Source organism: Ranitomeya imitator, chromosome 2 (assembly GCF_032444005.1).
Source record: "Ranitomeya imitator isolate aRanImi1 chromosome 2, aRanImi1.pri, whole genome shotgun sequence".
NCBI classification, from domain to species: domain Eukaryota; kingdom Metazoa; phylum Chordata; class Amphibia; order Anura; family Dendrobatidae; genus Ranitomeya; species Ranitomeya imitator.
In genome coordinates, this window is record NC_091283.1 from 657,497,342 (window position 1) to 657,519,378 (window position 22,037).

At 43.4% G+C, this 22,037-nt stretch overlaps 1 protein-coding gene across 2 annotated transcripts in view; it reads left to right on the forward strand.

Moving 5' to 3' along the window:
• Nucleotides 1–22,037, forward strand: part of LOC138667669 (membrane-spanning 4-domains subfamily A member 15-like) — a 173,848-nt gene that overhangs the window by 99,990 nt on the left and 51,821 nt on the right. For both annotated transcript variants that reach the window (XM_069755793.1, XM_069755794.1), the window contains exon 5: nt 114–239. In XM_069755793.1, coding sequence (XP_069611894.1) covers nt 114–239 — 126 coding nt within the window. The remainder of the gene's footprint in view (nt 1–113; nt 240–22,037) is intronic.

Genomic DNA, 22,037 nt, shown 5'->3' on the forward strand with positions numbered 1-22,037 from the left:
GCTTAGAAGGGTTGATACTACGGACAGATTCACTTTAAACAAACATGCCCCAAATTGACATATCACAATAATTTTCCAAAGGACAAGTTCAATAGTTTACATGTTTTTTGCAGGTTCGTGGCAGTTTGGGCTGGAACATTGTGAGTGCTGTGATATCATCATTGGAATTTGTCATTCTTATAGCTGACGTGGTGATAAATGGGGGCTATACCTGTGATGAGTCGTGCATCACTGTATGGGTGAGTAGCAAGAAGACTTTAGACAGTTCATACAGTATATATATATTCACTAATATATTTTATTATGTGTATGTAAGCCATGTTCCAAGTTGGGTTTCCCAGGATACAGCGAAGTCATGAAAGAAGAAAACGACTCCAACAGCAGTTCATTCACCCAAAGTATTTTACTTAATTGTGTGGGTTCACACATAACGATATTGGTAACGATATCGTTGCATTTTGTGACGTAGCAACGATATCGTTAATGAAATCGTTATGTGTGACAGCGACCAACGATCAGGCCCCTGCTGGGAGATCGTTGGTCGCTGAACAAAGTCCAGAACTTTATTTCGTCGCTGGATCTCCCGCGGACATCGCTGGATCGGCGTGTGTGACACCGATCCAGCGATGTCTTCACTGGTAACCAGGGTAAACATCGGGTAACTAAGCGCAGGGCCGCGCTTAGTAACCCTATGTTTACCCTGGTTACCATCCTAAAAGTAAAAAAACAAACAGTACATACTTACCTACCGCTGTCTGTCCCGGCGCTGTGCTCTGCACTCCTCCTGTACTGGCTGTGAGCGTCGGTCAGCTGGAAAGCAGAGCGGTGACGTCACCGCTCTGCTTTCCGGCCGCTGTGCTCACACAGACAGTACAGGAGGAGTGCAGAGCACAGCGCCGGGGACAGACAGCGGTAGGTAAGTATGTACTGTTTGTTTTAATTACTTTTAGGATGGTAACCAGGGTAAACATCGGGTTACTAAGCGCGGCCCTGCGCTTAGTTACCCGATGTTTACCCTGGTTACCGGCATCATTGGTCGCTGGAGAGCGGTCTGTGTGACAGCCTCAGTGGGATGCTTCCTCACGCGGATGTCACTGGATCCGTCAATGACTTATCTTCTTTCTGTCCTCAGTAGTTCCAGACTGCACCCAGGATGGCCACGCTCTTCTTCCTGTGATTTACATCCATCTCTGTAGCTCCACCTCTGTCTCAAGCTGGGCAGAGCCCCATCAAAATATCAGTTCATTGGTACTTTCGGGAACTGCTTCTAATGTGGGATCGACCGGTATATCTCATCATTAATTTATTTCCTGTGCTTGTGTGTGTGTGTTTTGCACAGTACACATGTATTGCAGTCTTTCAGTTGTGCTTAGGAAACAGGAAATGACCTATAGTGACCAAATACGGCATTTCAGTCCATGTAAATACCACATCATTGTTGGCATCAAGAAGGTGATTATACTTATATACAAAAGATACAATGTTTACACTCATGATGCAGACACAGATATGCACATCTATGCCATTCTGGTAAGCTGGTTGCTGAACGGTGTTTACAAGGCTTACTATCCACATCTTTAACCAGATACATACAAATGATTCTCACAAAATTTGAATATCTTCAAAAGGTTAATTATTTCAGTTCTACAATACAAAAAGTGAAGCTCATATATTTTATAGAGTCATTACAAACAGAATGATCTATTTCAAGTGTTTATTTCTGTTAATGTTGATGATTATGGCTTCCAGCCAATGAAAACCCAAAAAGTCATTATTTACAATCATCTGAAAACAACACCTTGGACCACTGAGAAACAGTCCAGTTAATTTTCTCCTTGGCCCAGGTAAAACGCTTCTGGTATTGTCTATTGGTCATTAGTGGCTTGACACCAGAAATGCGACACTTGTAGCCCATGTAGCATACGTCTGTATGTGGTGGCTCTTGAAGCAATGACTCCAGCAGCAGTCCACTCCGTCTGAATCTCCCCCCAAATATTTGATGGCCTTTTCTTAACAATCCTTTCAAGGCTGCGGTTATCCCGGTTGCTTGTGCACCTTTTTCTACCACACTTTTTCATTCCAGTCAACTCTCCGTTAATATGCTTGGATACAGCACTCTGTGAACAGCCAGCTTCTTTAGCAATGACCGTTTGTGTTATGAATAGGTAATTCAGAACCACAATGGACCTTGAAGTTCAGAGCACACAAAGTGACCTGACAATAACCAAAAACATAGCACGAGCTCTGAGACGTGGGAACTCTGCTGACCGCAATCCCTAATCCTATCACACCACACTAGAGGTAGCCGTGGAATGCGCCTAACGCTCCCTATGCAACTCGGCACAGCCTGAGAAACTAGCTAGCCCTGAAGATAGAAAAATAAGCCTACCTTGCCTCAGAGAAATTCCCCAAAGGAAAAGGCAGCCCCCCACATATAATGACTGTGAGTTAAGATGAAAATACAAACACAGAGATGAAATAGATTTAGCAAAGTGAGGCCCGACTTACTGAATAGACCGAGGAAAGGAAAGATAGCTTTGCGGTCAACACAAAAACCTACAAACAACCACGCAGAGGGGCAAAAAGACCCTCCGCACTGACTAACGGTACGGAGGTGCTCTCTCTGCGTCTCAGAGCTTCCAGCAAGCAAGAAAAACCAATAAAGCAAGCTGGACAGAAAATATAGCAAACAAAAGTAACACAAGCAGAACTTAGCTAATGCTGAGCAGACAGGCCACAGGAATGATCCAGGAGGAAGCAAGACCAATACTAGAACATTGACTGGAGGCCAGGATCAAAGCACTAGGTGGAGTTAAATAGAGGAGCACCTAACGACTTAACCTCATCACCTGAGGAAGGAAACTCAGAAGCCGCAGTACCACTCACATCCACCAACGGAAGCCCATAGACAGTATCAGCCGAAGTACCACTTGTGACCACAGGAGGGAGCTCGACCACAGAATTCACAACAGTACCCCCCCTTGAGGAGGGGTCACCGAACCCTCACCAGAGCCCCCAGGCCGACCAGGATGAGCCATATGAAAGGCACGAACAAGATCGGCAGCATGGACATCAGAGGCAAAGACCCAGGAATTATCTTCCTGACCATAACCCTTCCACTTAACCAGATACTGGAGTTTCCGTCTCGAAACACGAGAATCCAAAATCTTCTCCACTATATACTCCAACTCCCCCTCCACCAAAACCGGGGCAGGAGGATCAACAGATGGAACCATAGGTGCCACGTATCTCCGCAACAATGACCTATGGAATACGTTATGGATGGAAAAAGAATCTGGAAGGGTCAAACGAAAAGACACAGGATTAAGAACCTCAGAAATCCTATACAGACCAATGAAACGAGGCTTAAACTTAGGAGAGGAAACCTTCATAGGAATATAACGAGATGACAACCAAACCAAATCCCCAACACGAAGTCGGGGACCCACACAGCGTCTGCGATTAGCGAAACGTTGAGCCTTCTCCTGGGACAAGGTCAAATTGTCCACTACATGAGTCCAAATCTGCTGCAACCTGTCCACCACAGTATCCACACCAGGACAGTCCGAAGACTCAACCTGCCCTGAAGAGAAATGAGGATGGAACCCAGAATTGCAGAAAAACGGCGAAATTAAAGGTAGCCGAGCTGGCCCGATTATTAAAGGCGAACTCAGCCAACGGCAAAAAGGACACCCAATCATCCTGATCAGCAGAAACAAAACATCTCAGATATGTTTCCAAGGTCTGATTGGTTCGTTCAGTCTGGCCATTTGTCTGAGGATGGAAAGCCGAGGAAAAAGACAAATCAATGCCCAACCTAGCACAAAAGGCTCGCCAAAACCTCGAAACAAACTGGGAACCTCTGTCAGAAACAATGTTCTCTGGAATGCCATGTAAACGAACCACATGCTGGAAGAACAATGGCACCAAATCAGAGGAGGAAGGTAATTTAAACAAGGGTACCAAATGGATCATCTTAGAGAAGCGATCACAAACTACCCAAATGACCGACATTTTTTGAGAGACGGGGAGATCCGAAATAAAATCCATAGAGATATGTGTCCAAGGCCTCTTCGGGACCGGCAAGGGCAAAAGCAACCCACTGGCACGAGAACAGCAGGGCTTAGCCCGAGCACAAATCCCACAGGACTGCACAAAAGAACGCACATCCCGCGACAGAGACGGCCACCAAAAGGATCTAGCCACTAAATCTCTGGTACCAAAGATTCCAGGATGACCAGCCAACACCGAAGAATGAACCTCAGAGATAACTTTATTCGTCCACCTATCAGGGACAAACAGTTTCTCCGCTGGGCAACGATCAGGTTTATTAGCCTGAAATTTTTGCAGCACCCGCCGCAAATCAGGGGAGATGGCAGACACAATTACTCCCTCTTTGAGAATACCCGCCGGCTCAGGCAAACCCGGAGAGTCGGGCACAAAACTCCTAGACAGGGCATCCGCCTTCACATTTTTAGAGCCCGGAAGGTACGAAACCACAAAGTCAAAATGGGAGAAAAACAGCGACCAACAAGCCTGTCTAGGATTCAACCGTTTGGCAGACTCGAGATAAGTCAAGTTCTTGTGATCAGTCAAGACCACCACGCGATGCTTAGCTCCTTCAAGCCAATGACGCCACTCCTCGAATGCCCACTTCATGGCCAGCAACTCTCGATTGCCAACATCATAATTTCGCTCAGCAGGCGAAAACTTTCTGGAAAAGAAGGCGCATGGCTTCATCACCGAGCAATCAGAACCTCTTTGCGACAAAACAGCCCCCGCTCCAATTTCAGAAGCATCAACCTCGACCTGGAACGGAAGCGAAACATCTGGTTGACACAACACAGGGGCAGAAGAAAAACGACGCTTTAACTCTTGAAAAGCTTCCACAGCAGCAGAAGACCAATTGACCACATCAGCACCCTTCTTGGTCAAATCGGTCAATGGTTTAGCAATACTAGAAAAATTACAGATGAAGCGACGATAAAAATTAGCAAAGCCAAGGAACTTTTGCAGACTCTTCAGAGATGTCGGCTGAGTCCAATCATAAATGGCCTGGACCTTAACAGGGTCCATCTCGATAGTAGAAGGGGAAAAAATGAACCCCAAAAATGAAACCTTCTGAACACCAAAGAGACACTTTGATCCCTTCACAAACAAAGAATTAGCACGCAGGACCTGGAACACCATTCTGACCTGCTTCACATGAGACTTCCAATTATCCGAGAAGACCAAAATATCATCCAAGTATACAATCAGGAATTTATCCAGGTACTCTCGGAAGATGTCATGCATAAAGGACTGAAATACTGATGGAGCATTGGCAAGTCCGAATGGCATAACTAGGTACTCAAAATGGCCCTCGGGCGTATTAAATGCAGTTTTCCATTCATCGCCCCGTTTAATACACACAAGATTATATGCACCACGAAGATCTATCTTGGTGAACCAACTAGCCCCCTTAATCCGAGCAAACAAATCAGACAGCAGCGGCAAGGGGTACTGAAATTTGACCGTGATTTTATTTAGAAGGCAGTAATCAATACAAGGTCTCAGCGAACCATCCTTCTTGGCCACAAAAAAGAACCCTGCTCCCAATGGCGATGACGACGGGCGAATATGACCCTTCTCCAAGGATTCTTTTACGTAACTCCGCATAGCGGCGTGCTCAGGTACAGATAAATTAAACAGTCGACCCTTAGGAAACTTACTACCAGGAATCAACTCGATAGCACAATCACAATCCCTATGCGGAGGTAGGGCATTGGACTTGGGCTCATCGAATACATCCCGGTAATCAGACAAGAACTCTGGGACCTCAGAAGGGGTGGATGATGAGATAGACAGAAATGGAACATCACCATGTACCCCCTGACAACCCCAGCTGGACACAGACATTGATTTCCAATCTAATACTGGGTTATGTACTTGTAGCCATGGCAACCCCAACACGACCACATCATGCAGATTATGCAACACCAGAAAGCGAATATCCTCCTGGTGCGCAGGAGCCATGCACATGGTCAGCTGGGTCCAATACTGAGGCTTATTCTTGGCCAAAGGCGTAGCATCAATTACTCTCAATGGAATAAGACACTGCAAGGGCTCCAAGACAAACCCACAGCGCCTAGCAAACTCCAAGTCCATCAAATTCAGGGCAGCACCTGAATCCACAAATGCCATGACAGAATAGGAAGACAAAGAGCAGATCAAAGTAACGGACAAAAGAAATTTCGACTGTACCGTACCAATGGTGGCAGACTTAGCGAACCGGTTAGTGCGCTTAGGACAATCAGAGATAGCATGAGTGGAATCACCACAGTAGAAACACAGCCCATTCTGACGTCTGTGTTCTTGCCTTTCAGCTCTGGTCAAAGTCCTATCGCACTGCATAGGCTCAGGTTTATGCTCAGATAATACCGCCAAATGGTGCACAGATTTACGCTCACGCAAGCGTCGACCGATCTGAATGGCCAAAGACATAGACTCATTCAGACCAGCAGGCATAGGAAATCCCACCATGACATCCTTAAGAGCTTCAGAGAGACCCTTTCTGAAAATAGCTGCCAGCGCACATTCATTCCTTTGAGTGAGCACGGACCACTTTCTAAACTTCTGACAATAAATCTCTATCTCATCCTGACCCTGACACAGAGCCAGCAAATTTTTCTCTGCCTGATCCACTGAATTAGGTTCATCGTACAGTAATCCGAGCGCCAGAAAAAACGCATCAATATTACATAATGCAGGATCTCCTGGCACAAGGGAAAATGCCCAGTCTTGAGGGTCGCCACGTAATAAAGAAATAATGATCTTAACTTGTTGAACTGGGTCACCAGAGGAGCGAGGTTTCAATGCCAGAAACAGTTTGCAATTATTTTTGAAACTCAGAAATTTAGCTCTATCTCCAGAAAACAAATCAGGAATAGGAATTCTTGGTTCTAACATAGAATTCTGAGCCACAAAGTCTTGAATATTTTGTACTCTTGCAGTGAGATGATCCACACATGAAGACAGACCTTTAATGTCCATCACTACACCTGTGTCCTGAACCACCCAAATGTCTAGGGGAAAAAAAAGGCAAAACACAGTGCAAGAAAAAAAAAAAGGTCTCAGAACTTCTTTTTTCCCTCTATTGAGAAGCATAGTACTTTAGGCCTCCAGTACTGTTATGAATAGGTAATTCAGAACCACAATGGACCTTGAAGTTCAGAGCACACAAAGTGACCTGACAATAACCAAAAAACATAGGACGAGCTCTGAGACGTGGGAACTCTGCTGACCGCAATTACTAATCCTATCACACCACACTAGAGGTAGCCGTGGAATGCGCCTAACGCTCCCTATGCAACTCGGCACAGCCTGAGAAACTAGCTAGCCCTGAAGATAGAAAAATAAGCCTACCTTGCCTCAGAGAAATTCCCCAAAGGAAAAGGCAGCCCCCCACATATAATGACTGTGAGTTAAGATGAAAATACAAACACAGAGATGAAATAGATTTAGCAAAGTGAGGCCCGACTTACTGAATAGACCGAGGAAAGGAAAGATAGCTTTGCGGTCAACACAAAAACCTACAAACAACCACGCAGAGGGGCAAAAAGACCCTCCGCACCGACTAACGGTACGGAGGTGCTCCCTCTGCGTCTCAGAGCTTCCAGCAAGCAAGAAAAACCAATAAAGCAAGCTGGACAGAAAATATAGCAAACAAAAGTAACACAAGCAGAACTTAGCTAATGCTGAGCAGACAGGCCACAGGAACGATCCAGGAGGAAGCAAGACCAATACTAGAACATTGACTGGAGGCCAGGGTCAAAGCACTAGGTGGAGTTAGATAGAGCAGCACCTAACGACTTAACCTCATCACCTGAGGAAGGAAACTCAGAAGCCGCAGTACCACTCACATCCACCAACGGAAGCCCATAGACAGAATCAGCCGAAGTACCACTTGTGACCACAGGAGGGAGCTCGACCACAGAATTCACAACACGTTTGTGGCTTACCCTCCTTGTGGAGTATGTCAATGACTGCCTTCTGGACATCTATCAAGTTAGCAGTCTTCCCCATGATTGTGGAGCCTACTGAAACAGGCTAAAGGACCTTTTTAAATGCTTAGGAAGAATGTATTTTGTTAATTATTCTAATTTACTGAGATAAGCCATAATCATCAACATTAACATAAGCAGTTGAAATAGATCTTTCTGTTTGTAATGACTGTATATAATATATGAGTTTCACTTTTTGTATTGAAGAACTGAAATAAATTAACTTTTTGATGATATAATTTTGTGAAAAGCACCTGTATATCTGGTCATGGGCAATGGGGGCTATTTCACCATCTGACATATGCACAAAAAAAGAACATGCTGCACAATTTTTAAATGGTAAAATAAGAACTCAAATTGAAACGTAGCAGATTTCATTATAGTTAAGGTGGTTGAACTAGTGATACAAGTGTCTGTTATAGGAGGAGCCATTTCTTGTATGTGTTCTATTTTTCAGTTCCTATAATGGAACATAAAACAGAATGACAAATGCTAGTGTGAAGGTGGCACTGAAGAATTAGATCAGTCCAGTTAATCACAAATAAAGACATAAGAGAAAAACCCCAACACTATATACTCTCCATGTTGTAGCGGGCTCCCTTCTATGTGTATGGCATGAAGTCAAGTTTATATCTTAAGGGTGATGACATTACTGATGTCATCGCCCATGAAACATGACTACGAGTAACCTATGAAGCGTCGTTCTCAGAACACCGCTCCAAAGGTTGCAGAAGGGAATTTCTGGACGTCATGGGAAACACAATGGATTACTTCAGAGCTGCAGGGATTATTTTTTAATAATAAATGGGTAAACCAGAGACTGTGCCTGGGAGTCTTTATTCAAATAAACTTTTTTTTCTGTGTGTGTGTCTTTTTATTTTTAAATACAGGGTTATGTAGTGGGGGTGTCTGATAGACACCTCCTCCCCATTACTAACCACTAGAGTTGATACCAGCTGTATATAATAAGCCCAAACTAAAAAAGATCATATGGAACTTCTGTACCATGCTCACAACCCAGAATAGGGGAGCCCCGTACAGAAAAAACCACTACAATTAGATAATAGGACACTCCCAAAACTACATTATTTCAGACAAGAAAACTGGAGTAATAGTCCATAAAAAATCAACTTTATTGAAAAACCAAACAATAATTAATAATATTAATAATACAGTAGATATTAGTACAAAAACAGAATATGATAAACAGATGGATGGCTATGGTAGCACAGATAAAGACAGCGCGGGGTAAGACTGGTGCCAAAAATCATTCCCTTAAAGTGCATAGTGCCATAAAAATACCAAGGAGAGAGGAGGAGGCTAAATGTATTTCATTTAAATGTTTCATTGGTTAAGTCCATGTGGACCGGTAACTGAGCCCTGTACACTGACTCACGCCACTACATAATGTATCAAAGAGTCACATATAAACCTCCAATCCTTACCCCTCAGAGATGGCCGACAGAAAGACACAGCGCGGTGTCTTTCTGTCGGCCATCTCTGAGGGGTAAGGATTGGAGGTTTATATGTGACTCTTTGATACATTATGTAGTGGCGTGAGTCAGTGTACAGGGCTCAGTTACCGGTCCACATGGACTTAACCAATGAAACATTTAAATGAAATACATTTAGCCTCCTCCTCTCTCCTTGGTATTTTTATGGCACTATGCACTTTAAGGGAATGATTTTTGGCACCAGTCTTACCCCGCGCTGTCTTTATCTGTGCTACCATAGCCATCCATCTGTTTATCATATTCTGTTTTTGTACTAATATCTACTGTATTATTAATATTATTAATTATTGTTTGGTTTTTCAATAAAGTTGATTTTTTATGGACTATTACTCCAGTTTTCTTGTCTGAAATAATACCAGCTGACATCAACCTCAAAATCTATTACCCTGATTGCCACAACACCAGAGCAATCTGGAAGAGCTGAGGCTAAGATCCAGAATTGGCGCATATAATCGATGCGCTATTTCTGGGATGGATGAGAGCTAGTCTTATTAGGCTGGGAAAGGGCCAATATCCAAGGATCTTTCCAGCCTATTAATAATAGCCCCCAGCTGTCGGCTTTGCCTTAGCTAGTTATTAAAAATTGGTGGGAGCCCACTTCATTTCTGGGGGGCGCCCCACATTTTTAATAACCAGTGAAGGCAAAGCAAACAGCTGGGGGCTGATATTAATAGTCTGGGAAAGTCCATGGATATTGTCTTCTTCTCAGTATAACAAGACCAGCTCACATAAGTCTGCTTTTCCTTGGCAGGCTATTAAAATAGGGGGGACCCATGTCTTTTTTAAAATTATTTATTTATACTGTCCCTACACTAGTCAGAGCACAATGGCGGTGCCACCCATGATCCAGCGTTCATACAGGCCGGGTCACATGTTGAAACGGCTCAACACAGCCATGCCAATAGTTAGCATAGATGTGATGGCTCTGGAAGTTCCCACAACCTGAAAGTTTATTGATTTGCTGCACTGAAGGAACAAGATGACTACTGTCTATGTATGCATATTTAAACGAGCATTCCAGAATTAGACCGTTTATTTTCAACTATAAGCAGTTTTTTGCTGTGTAATCTCACAGCAGCATGATGTAGGGACAGAGACCCTGTGTCACGATACCCAGGTATTAATGCTGCAGGGGAAACTGCACCCAGCAGCAACAGAGCTGGACCAGAAACCCGGTAACTAACATGAACACCAACGGGACCTTTCACATGAGACAGAGTGACCAGGTAAAGCAAAAGGACCTACGATCATGTGACAGAGTGGGAGGCGGTGAGGGGGCGGAGCCAGATGCCGGGGAAACAGAAGGGACAAGCATTAAAGAATAGTGAAACAAACAGAGGTCTTAGCCAGGAGATTACAAGATACTAACAGGGAGTGTCAAAGAATAGTCAGAAGCCAAGCCAGAAGTCAGTAATCCAGGAACACGAATAAAGCAGGTGACAGCAAGACACAAAGCAAGCCAGCACACACTTCAGAGGTCAAGTATACAAACTGCAGAAAAACCTATAGCTGACAAGGATACCAGGTTAGGAGCGAGTATAAATAGCCCTCCCATCTTGATAGAGAGGCTAAGAACATTAACCCTGAGAGTACAGAACATAACCTTCTCCTAAACATGACAGCCCCCCCTTAACAGGGGTCCACTGGACCCCCAGGCTTCTCAAGGTACCTGGCATGAAATCCGCACCAGTCGATCAGCATGCACAGAACTGGCCGGAACCCATGACCGATCCTCAATAGAATAACCCTTCCAATGTATTAAGTACTGAAGCCTTCGACACATCCACCGTGATTCAATGATGCGCTCTACCTCATACTCCGGCTGACCCTCTACCAACACTGGCAGAACATTGGATGAGGAATCTTCTCTAACCGTCCCCACAGGTTTTAATAGGGACCTGTGGAAGACATTTGATATTTTGAAGGAGGCGGGCGTACGGTGTTCATTTTAGGACATGGTCACAAATCAAAGTCAAACATCAGAAATACTCTGTCTGATACCTCATTCTGATACTTGACTCTGATACCTGAGTCTGATACTTGACTCTGCTACCTGACTCTGATACCTGACTCTGATACCTGACTCTGATACCTGACTCTGATACTTGACTCTGATACCTGAGTCTGATACCTGAGTCTGATACTTGACTCTGATACTTGACTCTGATACTTGACTCTGATACCTGACTCTGATACCTGACTCTGATACTTGACTCTGATACCTGAGTCTGATACCTGAGTCTGATACTTGACTCTGATACCCGAGTCTGATACCTGAGTCTGATACTTGACTCTGATACCTGACTCTGATACCTGACTCTGATACCTGACTCTGATACTTGACTCTGATACATGAAATTAGTAAAATTAGCTAAAATTAGTACCTGGGATCACTTGAGCTTGTGGTGCAATGGTAAGGCCGACGGCTGTAGTGTCTAGACGCAGGATCCGTTTTTTTCCCGCCGGATCGGTTTTATTTTTCTGCCGGATCCGTTTTTTTACGCCGGATTCGATTTTTTTTACGTCGGATGTTTTTTTACGCCGGATCCGGGTGTTTTTATGCCAGATCCGTTTTTTTTTTTCGCCGGATCCATTTTTTTTTACGTAGTATCCGTTTTTTTTGCCTGATCAGTTTTTTTCCCGCCGTATCCATTTTTCTTCCGCCGGATCCATTTTCTTCGTCGGATCCGTTTTTTTACGCCGAATCTGTTTTTTTTCGCCGGATGTTTTTTTCTGCCGGATCTGTTTTTTTACGCCAAATCCATTTTTTATGCCGTATCCGTTTTTTTTTACGCCGCATCCGTTTTTTTTACACCGGATTTTTTTTTTTCGCCGGATCCATTTTTTCGCCTGATCCATTTTTTTTACGCCGAATCTGTTTTTTTTCACCTGATCATTTTTTTTTATTGCTGATCCGTTTTCTTTTACGCCTGATCAGTTTATTTTTGCGCCGGATCCGTTTTTTTTACGCCAGATCCGTTTTTCTGCCGGCGTAAAAAAAATGGATCCGGCGTAAAAAACGTTTTTTTAACGCCGGATCTGTTTTTTCCGCCGGCAGAAGAAAAATGGATCCGGCGGGAAAAAAACGGATCCGGCATAAAAAAAATGGATCCGGCGTAAAAATAAACGGATCAGGCGTAAAAAAAACGGATCCGGAAGAAAAAAATGGATCCGGAGAAAAAAACGGATTTGGCGTAAAAAAAACGGATCCGGCGAAAAAAAACGGATCCGGCAAAAAAAAACGGATCTGGCGAAAAAACAACAGATCCGGTGTAAAAAAAACGGATCCGGCGAAAAAAAAACCCGGATCCGGCAAAAAAACCCGGATTCGGCATAAAAAAACGGATCTGGCATAAAAAAATGGATCCGGCAAAAAAAAAAAACGGATCTGGCAGAAAAAAAACGGATCCGGTGTAAAAAACGGATCCGGCGTAAAAAAAAAGGATCCGGCGTAAAAAACGGATCAGGCAGAAAAAAAACGGAGCCGGCAGACAAAAACAGATCCGGCGGACAAAAACGGATCCGGAAAAAACAACGGATCCTGAGGAAAAAAAATGGATCCTGCAGAAAAAAACGGATCTGGCGGAAAAAAAACAGATCCGGCCGACAAAAATGGATCCGGCAGAAAAATAAAACCGATCCGGCAGAAAAAAAAGGATCGGCCAAAAAAAAAACGGATCCTGCGTCTAGAGGCTACAGCCGTCGGCATTACCATTGCACCACAAGCTCAAGTGATCCCAGGTACTAATTTTAGCTAATTTTACTAATTTTACTAATTTCATGTATCAGAATCAAGTATCAGACTCAGGTATCGGAGTCAAGTATCAGAGTCAAGTATCAGAGTCAATTATCAGAGTCAAGTATCAGAGTCAGGTATCAAAGTCAAGTATCAGAGTCAAGTATCAGAGTCAGGTATCAGAGTCAGGTATCAGAGTCAAGTATCAGAGTCAAGTATCAGAGTCAGGTATCAGAGTCAAGTATCAGAGTCAAGTATCAGAGTCAGGTATCAAAGTCAAGTATCAGAGTCAGGTATCAAAGTCAAGTATCAGAGTCAAGTATCAGAGTCAGGTATCAAAGTCAAGTATCAGAGTCAAGTATCAGAGTCAAGTATCAGAATGAGGTATCAGACAGAGTATTTCTGATGTTTGACTTTGATTTGTGACTTTGATATGTGAAAGTCAGGTATCAGAATCAAGTATCAGAATGAGGTATCAGACAGAGTATTTCTGATGTTATTTCTGATGTTTGACTTTGATTTGTGACCATGTGTGAAAGTCAGGTATAAGAGTCAAGTATCAGAATGAGGTATCAGACAGAGAATTTCTGATATTTGACTTTGATTTGTGACCATGTCCTAAAATGAACACCGTACGGGCGACTGTAATCTATAGGTCACCTCTAATATCTTGTATGGACCTATAAGCCTGGGGCCCAACTTCATAGAGGGTACTTTAAGTTTGATGTTACGGGTAGACAACCACACCTTCTCCCCCACTGTCAGTGTAGGAGCTGACCCCCCTCCTTCTGTCTGCAAAATGTTTGTACCTCCTTTGAGCTTTGGAGATATTACCCTGAACCTCCCTCCAAAGGGTTCTTAACTGTTGCACCACACCCTTAGCACCAGGGCAGCCAGAATCCATGTGGGAAAATTCTCCAAATTGCAGAACAAATCCATAATTGACCTGAAAAGGAGATTTGCCAGTAGACTGATTAATACGACAGTTGAATGCAAATTCTGCCATGGGTAATACCTCACACCAGTCCTCCTGTCTGGAAGAGGCAAGGCATCTTAAAATTTGTTCCAACGACTGGTTGGTGCTTTCAGTCTGACCATTAGATTCCGGGTGATAAGCAGAGGAGAAAGACAACGTAACCCCCAACTTCTTAGGGTATGTTTCCACATTCAGGAAACGCTGCGTGTTTGACGCTGCGTAGAGCCACAGCGTCAAACATGCAGCATCCAGATGTTACAGCATAGTGGAGGGGACTTCATGAAATCCCGTCTCCACTATGCATTAAAAGACGCATGTGGCAGACCCGCGGAAACGGACATGCGGCATGTCTTTTCAGAACACTGCATGTCCTTACAATGCTCAAATAACGCATGAACAACGCAGGTGACCTGCCTATGACCCCAGGTGCAGATTTGGTGCAGATTTTACCTGCGTAAAATCCTGACCAAATCCTGATGCAATCCTGAATGTGGACACATACCCTTACAAAAAGCCCTCCAAAATCTAGCAAAAAATTGCACACCCCTGTCAGACACCACATTCACAGGGACCCCTTGCAACCGAACTATATGCTGAATGAACAAACGAGCTAAGGCTTCAGCAGAAGGCAATGCAGATAATGGCACAAAGTGGGCTTGTTTAGAAAACCTATCAACCACTACCCAGACTACAGAGTTGCCCTTTGAAGGAGGAAGATTAGTGATAAAATCCATGGACAAGTGTGTCCAAGGTTTATCCGGAATTGGCTAAGGTACCAATTCACTGGCCGGCTGGACCAGAGAGCTGTTAGAGCGAGCACACACCCCACAAGTATTCACAAATTTTTTAATATCAATACCCATAGAAGGCCACCAAAAATTCCTAGCTACTGCCCCCCGGGTAGCTGCAATCGCAGGGTGTGCACTCAACACAGAGTTATGAAATTCTTGCAGAAGTGTGACACGGAAATGATAGGGTACAAACAATTTTCCAGAGGGTTTATTCTTGGGAGCTTGTGACGGTGCTTCCAAAATCTCTCTCTGTAACTCAGATGAGATTTCAGCCACAACCACTCCAGGTTGAAGAATGGAGGAAGGAGGTTCTGGTGGAGACACACAATCAAAACTTCGGGATAAGGCATCCGCCTTTACATTTTAGACCCTAGTCGGAATGTAATGGTAAAATGAAACCGAGAAAAAAAAGTGCCCACCGAGCCTGTCTGGGGGTCCATCTCTTATACTTGATATAGGCCAAATTTTTATGATCAGTGATGACCGTAACGGGATGAACAGCCCCCTCCAAAAAATGCCTCCATTCTTCGAAGGCCAATTTAATTGCCAACAATTCCCTGTTGCCAACATCATAATTTCTCTCAGCCGAAGAGAATTTTTTTGAGAAAAAGGCACAGGGTTTAAGGTTAGTATGGGTGAACGGGTCCTGAGATAACACTGCCCCCACCTCCGATGCATCAACCTCTACGATAAAAGGTCTTGACGGATCGGGTTGTATCAACACGAGGGCTGAAATAAAACATTTCTTCAGTGTCTGGAAGGAATTTTTTGCAGCCTCGGACCAATTTTTTTACCTCCGCCCCTTTGAGTGTGAGGTCCGTTAAGGGTTTCATCACCTGCGAAAACCCTTTAATGAACTTCCTATAATAGTTAGCGAAGCCCAGAAATCGCTGCAACCCCTTCAGGTCATGAGGTTGCACCCAATCAGAAATGGCCTGAACCTTCCCCGGGTCCATGCGGACCCATCCCCAGATACAATTAATCCCAGAAAAGACAGTTCTTGCATAAAGAATGAGCACTTCTCCAGTTTTGCGTATAAATGGTTCTCCCTGAGTCTCACAAAAACTGCCTGAAGATGGTGTGAGACTGACTGTCCTCTGAGTATATCAAGATGTCATCCAGGTAAATGACAACATAGTGCCCAATCAGGTCAGAAAAAACAACATTAATACAATTCTGGAACACAGCAGGGGCATTAGTGAGACCGAAGGGCATAACCAAATTTTCAAATAAGCCCTCGGTAGTCAAATGCTGTTTTCCATTCATCTCCCTCTCGAATCCTTATCAGGTTATAAACCCCTCGTAAGTCAAGCTTAGAAAACCATTTGGCCCCAGTGAGTTGATTACTTAAATCAGGAATCAGAGGAAGAGGACACGTGTTTTTCACAGTGATCTTATTCAGTTCCCGAATGTCGAGGTACGGTCGCAAACCACCATCTTTTTTCTTCACAAAGAAAAACCCCGCTGCGACGGGTGAAACAGAAGGCCGAATATGCCCCTTGCGGAGACTCTCAGTGATGTACTCTTTCATGGCTTGGTGCTCGGGCCTAGACAAATTGTATAAATGAGCCTTGGGTAATTTGGCTCCTGGGATTAAATTGATACCACAATCACCGGGTCGATGTGGTGGAAGCGCCTTGGCCTCACTTTCGAAAACACGTCTTCGAAGTCTTTCAGGTACTCCGGAATACCCTCCAGACCGACAGACGATACAGATAGAGACTTTATCGGGTTAACAAAAGGTCCCAGGTTACAACACGGACCATTACCCTTACATCTCTATTAAGTAATCTCCCCCACCACCCAATCATTGGCAGGATTATGGCGTTGCAGCCAGGGCATTCCCAGAACCAGTCCTGCAGGCAGATTATTCAATACAAAACAACTTAATTGCTCTACGTGAGTGGAACCCACTTTCAGAGAAATAACATCAGTTTTGAAACAAATTCCATCCCGGGTAAAAGGGGATGAATCAACAGCCACAATTTCAACAGGGTTTTTCAACCTAACTGTCCCTATCTTATTACGAGTCACAACTTGGGCATCAATCAAATTAACGGAAGAACCGCAGTCAACAAAAGCGGTGGTCACCACAGGACCGCCAGTAAGCTCCAATTTCACCTGGAGCACAAGTTTTGTAAGCGAGAAAAAATGTACCTGGGAGTCTGGACAACCTTCTCGATTGTTGCCCAGACTCAGTCGTTTCTCAGATGGTTTCACAGAAGGGCAGGATGGACAGTTCCTTTTCCAATGTCCAGAGGCTCCACAGTAAAAACACAGTTGATTGTCTCTGCGGTGTCTTTTCTCACTTTCAGAGACCGAGACTGACCCACTCTCCATGGGCTCAGATACAGGTGCAGCATCTCATAATTTAGAGAATAAGGAAGTCTCCTATCGAGAATCCAATCCAATCGAGAATCTGTGGAAAGAGCTGAAAACTGCTGTTCACAACTGAGCTCGAGCTGTTTGTCAAGTAAGAATGGGCAAGATTTTCAGTCTCTCGATGTACAAAACTGATAGAGACATACCCCAAGCAACTTGCAGCTGTAATCGCAGCAAAAGGTGACGCAACAAAGTATTAAGTTAAAGGGGTCAAATAATATTGCACGCCACAATTTTCAGTTTTTGATTTTCCACAAAAATTTAAAATAACCAATAAATTTTGTTAAATTCACAATTGTGTTCCACTTGTTGATTCTTCACCCAAAATTTACATTTGTTATCTTTATGTTTGAAGCATGATATGTGGGAAAAGGTTGAAAAGTTTCAGGGAGCCGAATACTTTCGCAAGGCACTGTATATGGCAAAACGCATCAGGGCTGTTTTTGACCAGTAGCATGAGGATTTTATATTTATTACTATGCAATAAAGCTTAAAGACGGTATCCATGTTTCCTTATTTTTAATCTTACAAAAAAGTTGCTCAGGCAATGGAAGTATTCTGCGCTTACTGGAAAAATGACATCCGTGATTGGTAAATGCTGGTTTATTCTTCAGGACATCATACATAGAATCAATAACAGTACACCTACATGGTTAAATGCATGAAAAAAATAAAAAAGGAGCTAAGGAAAAGAGGCAGGGGTGTACATAGTCACATGTCGTGAGCCAGAAAGAAACACATGAAAAAAAAAAAAAAACACATATATATATATTTCATTCATTTAAGGAAATAATGAATGTACTTAAGAATAATGCGTTGGAGAGTGAAAATGTGGCAATATAGAGAGAGGAAAAAAGGGATTATAATAGCAACCTGGTGAGTGAAAGAAAGAAAACTTCTAAGAGTACCTTGTTATGCACATAGCTATTTAATGATGCCGGTATACAAAGTGAAGGAGAACACAGTGAATCTAGGAAAAACCCCTGTGTTTAGAAAATTTCTGTGTTCTCCTTCACATCATTCTTTCTTTTTTTTCCTCTCTCTATATTGGCACATTTTCACTCTCCAACACATTATTCTTTTTTTTTTTTTAAATCTGTTTATTGATTTTCTCAACATAAAACAAACAATCATATAACAGTAGTTAATTCAACAGTAACTCCCTTCCCTTAAGCCCACCCATAACCCTCCCACCTAACCTCTGTGTGCGCATCAGTAGCCATAAGATTATGGAATTGGTGAATGACCACTTATCCGTTGCAGTAAATACCATTGCGTGTTTTCAAATTGGGCTCGTAACCTCTCCCTGATTTCTAGAGGAAGCGAGGGAATAAAAAGAGACCATGTGTTCAAAAATTTGCTCGATAACCTCTCCTTATTAGACTGAGCCTCCAACCACTCCATTTTAAACAAAAAGTTGACCTTTGTGTGTATAAGAGAGAGCGAAGGGGCCATTGGGTTCTGCCAATGTTGAAGTATGCTTTTCCTGGTGGCCGAGGCCCAGAACACCAAAGTTGCCTTAATGTGTTTAGGCCAATTCTGATTTGCCTCGTCTATGATGCTAAATATGGCCCATTGCGGCGTGAGTGTGAAGCTGATCCCACATATTCTTTGTAGCTCAGAGTGTACATTGACCCATATATCCCGGATCTTAGAGCAGCCCCATAGATGATGAAAAATGTCAGTGTTACGTGCTTTACATTTCAAACATGAGTACACACCTGAGGGAGACATTCTTGATTGCAAGTAGGGAGTGATATAGGCTCTATGTAGGATTAGAAGGGCCATGTCAGTGTAGCTACTGTACGTGATAAATTTCCTTTGTGTCATGGTCGCTTCAAGAAAGTCTCCTGCTTGGAAACCTGTAAGATCCCCAGACCACCTTGCGACCCCTGTGGTCAAACCTTCCCATGACCACTTCCTTCTTAATACTGAATAAATTGAGCTTATTGACGTCGGTTGAGACTTTGTGTTTCTAATAAAGCCATCTAGACTAGTCCTCCCTCCCTCTGTCCCCCCTATAGGAAGGCATTTTTGAACTAGACTGCGTGCCTGAAGAAACAAGAAGGGATTGTTACCAAACGATGAGAATCGGAGCGATGCAGAATCAAAAGAAAACACAAAAAAATTAAGGTCTAGCAGATCTATTGCCTGTCTGCATCCTTGAGTTGCCAATTGAGTGTAAATTAAAGGAGCCTTGCCCCCCAAAAATCTTGGGTTCTTAAGGAATGGTTGAAAAGGAGAGGTTCCATCACTCAGTCCACATAGTCTCCTGCATCGTCTCCAAGTCAACACCGTCTGCCACAGCGTTGGGTATTCCTGTATTTCCACCGGAATCTCTTCCCCCCTCAAATGTAGTAATGCTGTTAGTGAGATATCTGGGCACATCTGTTGTTCTAAACTCACGTTGGCATAATGAGAGATACCCCTTATCCAATCTGTGGCGAATCTGAAGTTAGCCGCAAGGTTATACCTGCCTATGTCTGGAAAATTTACTCCTCCATCTTCTTTTTTCGCCTGCAGTCTAGCAAGGCCAATACACGACCTACCACCCACCCCCCAAATGAATTTCCTAAACCTGGAGTTAAGTAAGTTAAGGTCTGTCTTGGACAACAGAAGAGGCAGGGTCTGAAAGGCATATAGCAGTTTAGGGAACACTATCATTTTAATTAAATGGCATCTGCCTGAGAATGATAGTGTGAAGTGTTTCCATGAATGGAGGAGATTGATAATTGAAGATATTAGTGGTTTATAATTAGCTGTGTATAAATTAGATATTTCTGCCGTCAACCAAATCCCCAGATACTTTATAGACCCACGACTCCAATGAAACGGGAACTCTGGATCATGCAACCTCCCGGTTCTAAAAATTGCCAGGGCCTCTGATTTATTATAATTAACTTTAAAGCCCAAGCACGAACCAAAATTTTTTAGTATTCTCATAATAGCTGGGATTGCACGGGCAGGATTGGCGATAAATAAAAGAATATCATCCGCAAATGCTGAAAGTTTAACACAGTTTGTTCCCACCCTAACCCCTTCAAAGGACTTTTCATTCTGCAATGTTTTCAGGAGCGGATCCAATGCCAAATTAAATAGCAGAGGGGACAAAGGGCAACCCTGGCGAGTTCCCCGTAGAATTTCGAATGGTTTAGATAAAATGTTATTCACTGACAACCTAGACATTGGATTTTTATAAATTGTTTTGACTGCTTCACAAAACCAGGGGCCAAAATTACGGAATGCTAGTAGGTCGTGTAAGTAGTCCCATGCCACTCTATCAAAAGCCTTATCAGCATCCAGGCTTACCACTATTGATTTGGTATGTTTTTGTGCTCTACAATAAGAAATAGCTCCTATGGCCGTTCTGATGTTGTATGTGATAGATTTCCCGTGAACAAATCCCGTTTGTTGTGGTGAGATTAAGTTAGGGATGATCCTTTGAAGTCTGTCAGCCAGAATTTTGGTAAATATCTTAAAGTCGGAGTTTAGTAGGGATATTGGCCTGTATCCTTCCACCTGCATATGATCTTTGCCCGGCTTTGGCAGTACTATAATTACCGCCTCGTTGAATCGGTCTGGGAGACAACCTCCCCCAACCGCTTCATTGTATAGTTTACAAAGGTGGGGTGCCAAGCTAGGTCCCTGCATCTTGTAATGCTCGTTGCTGAACCCATCTGGGCCCGGCGCCTTGGAAACCTTGAGGTTGTTGATAACCTGCAAGATTTCCGTAGTGGATATGGGGGCGTTGATCACCTCCCTCTCGTCCTCAGTTAATGTTGGTGCTAAATGACTTACAAGGAAGTTTTCCTCTCCCTCTCTCCCCCCAGAATCTGCTTTATATAATTCACTGAAAAAAGATCTAAATTCTTCCACTATTTCTGCATCATTAGTTATTTGATGTCCGTTGCGGTGTTGTATTTTGTGTATTTTTGCTCTATTCCTGTACGGCTTTGTAAGTGAAGCCAGTACCCTACCTGGTCTGTTGCCCCACTTGTAAAATTTGTGTTTCTGGTAATCCAGATTTAACATGGCCCTCTCATGCGCTAATGCATCCGCCCCCTCTCTGGCCTCTAAGAACTGTGCTTTTGTTAATGAGTTACTGTTGGACTTAAATGCCTTGTAGGCCTGGGTCAGCGAGATTTGAGCTTCTATGGTTCTTTTCGCTAGTTCTTTCTTTTTATGACTGACATAGGATATAATCTGACCTCTTATTACTGCTTTCGACGCCATCCAAAATAGATGTGAGTCATTTAAATGAGCATGGTTATCCTGTTTATAAGCTTCCCAAGACATCTGCAAGTGTTTCTTGAAGTCATCTGATTGATAGAGGTGGGAAGGAAAGCGCCACCTCCTCTCCTGATGTATTGGGGATGTCAGTCTAGATTTAAATGTCACTGGAGCATGATCTGAAATGTGGATGTTGAGTATGTCAGTTTGAATTAGTGTGGGGAGTAATGAGGAGTGTAGTAGCCAACAGTCTATCCTTGCGTGGGAGTCGTGCACATGAGAATAATGGGAGTAGTCCCTATCTAGAGGGTGGTGCAATCTCCAAACATCCACCAGATCTTGATGTTTTGATAGTGATTGAATGTT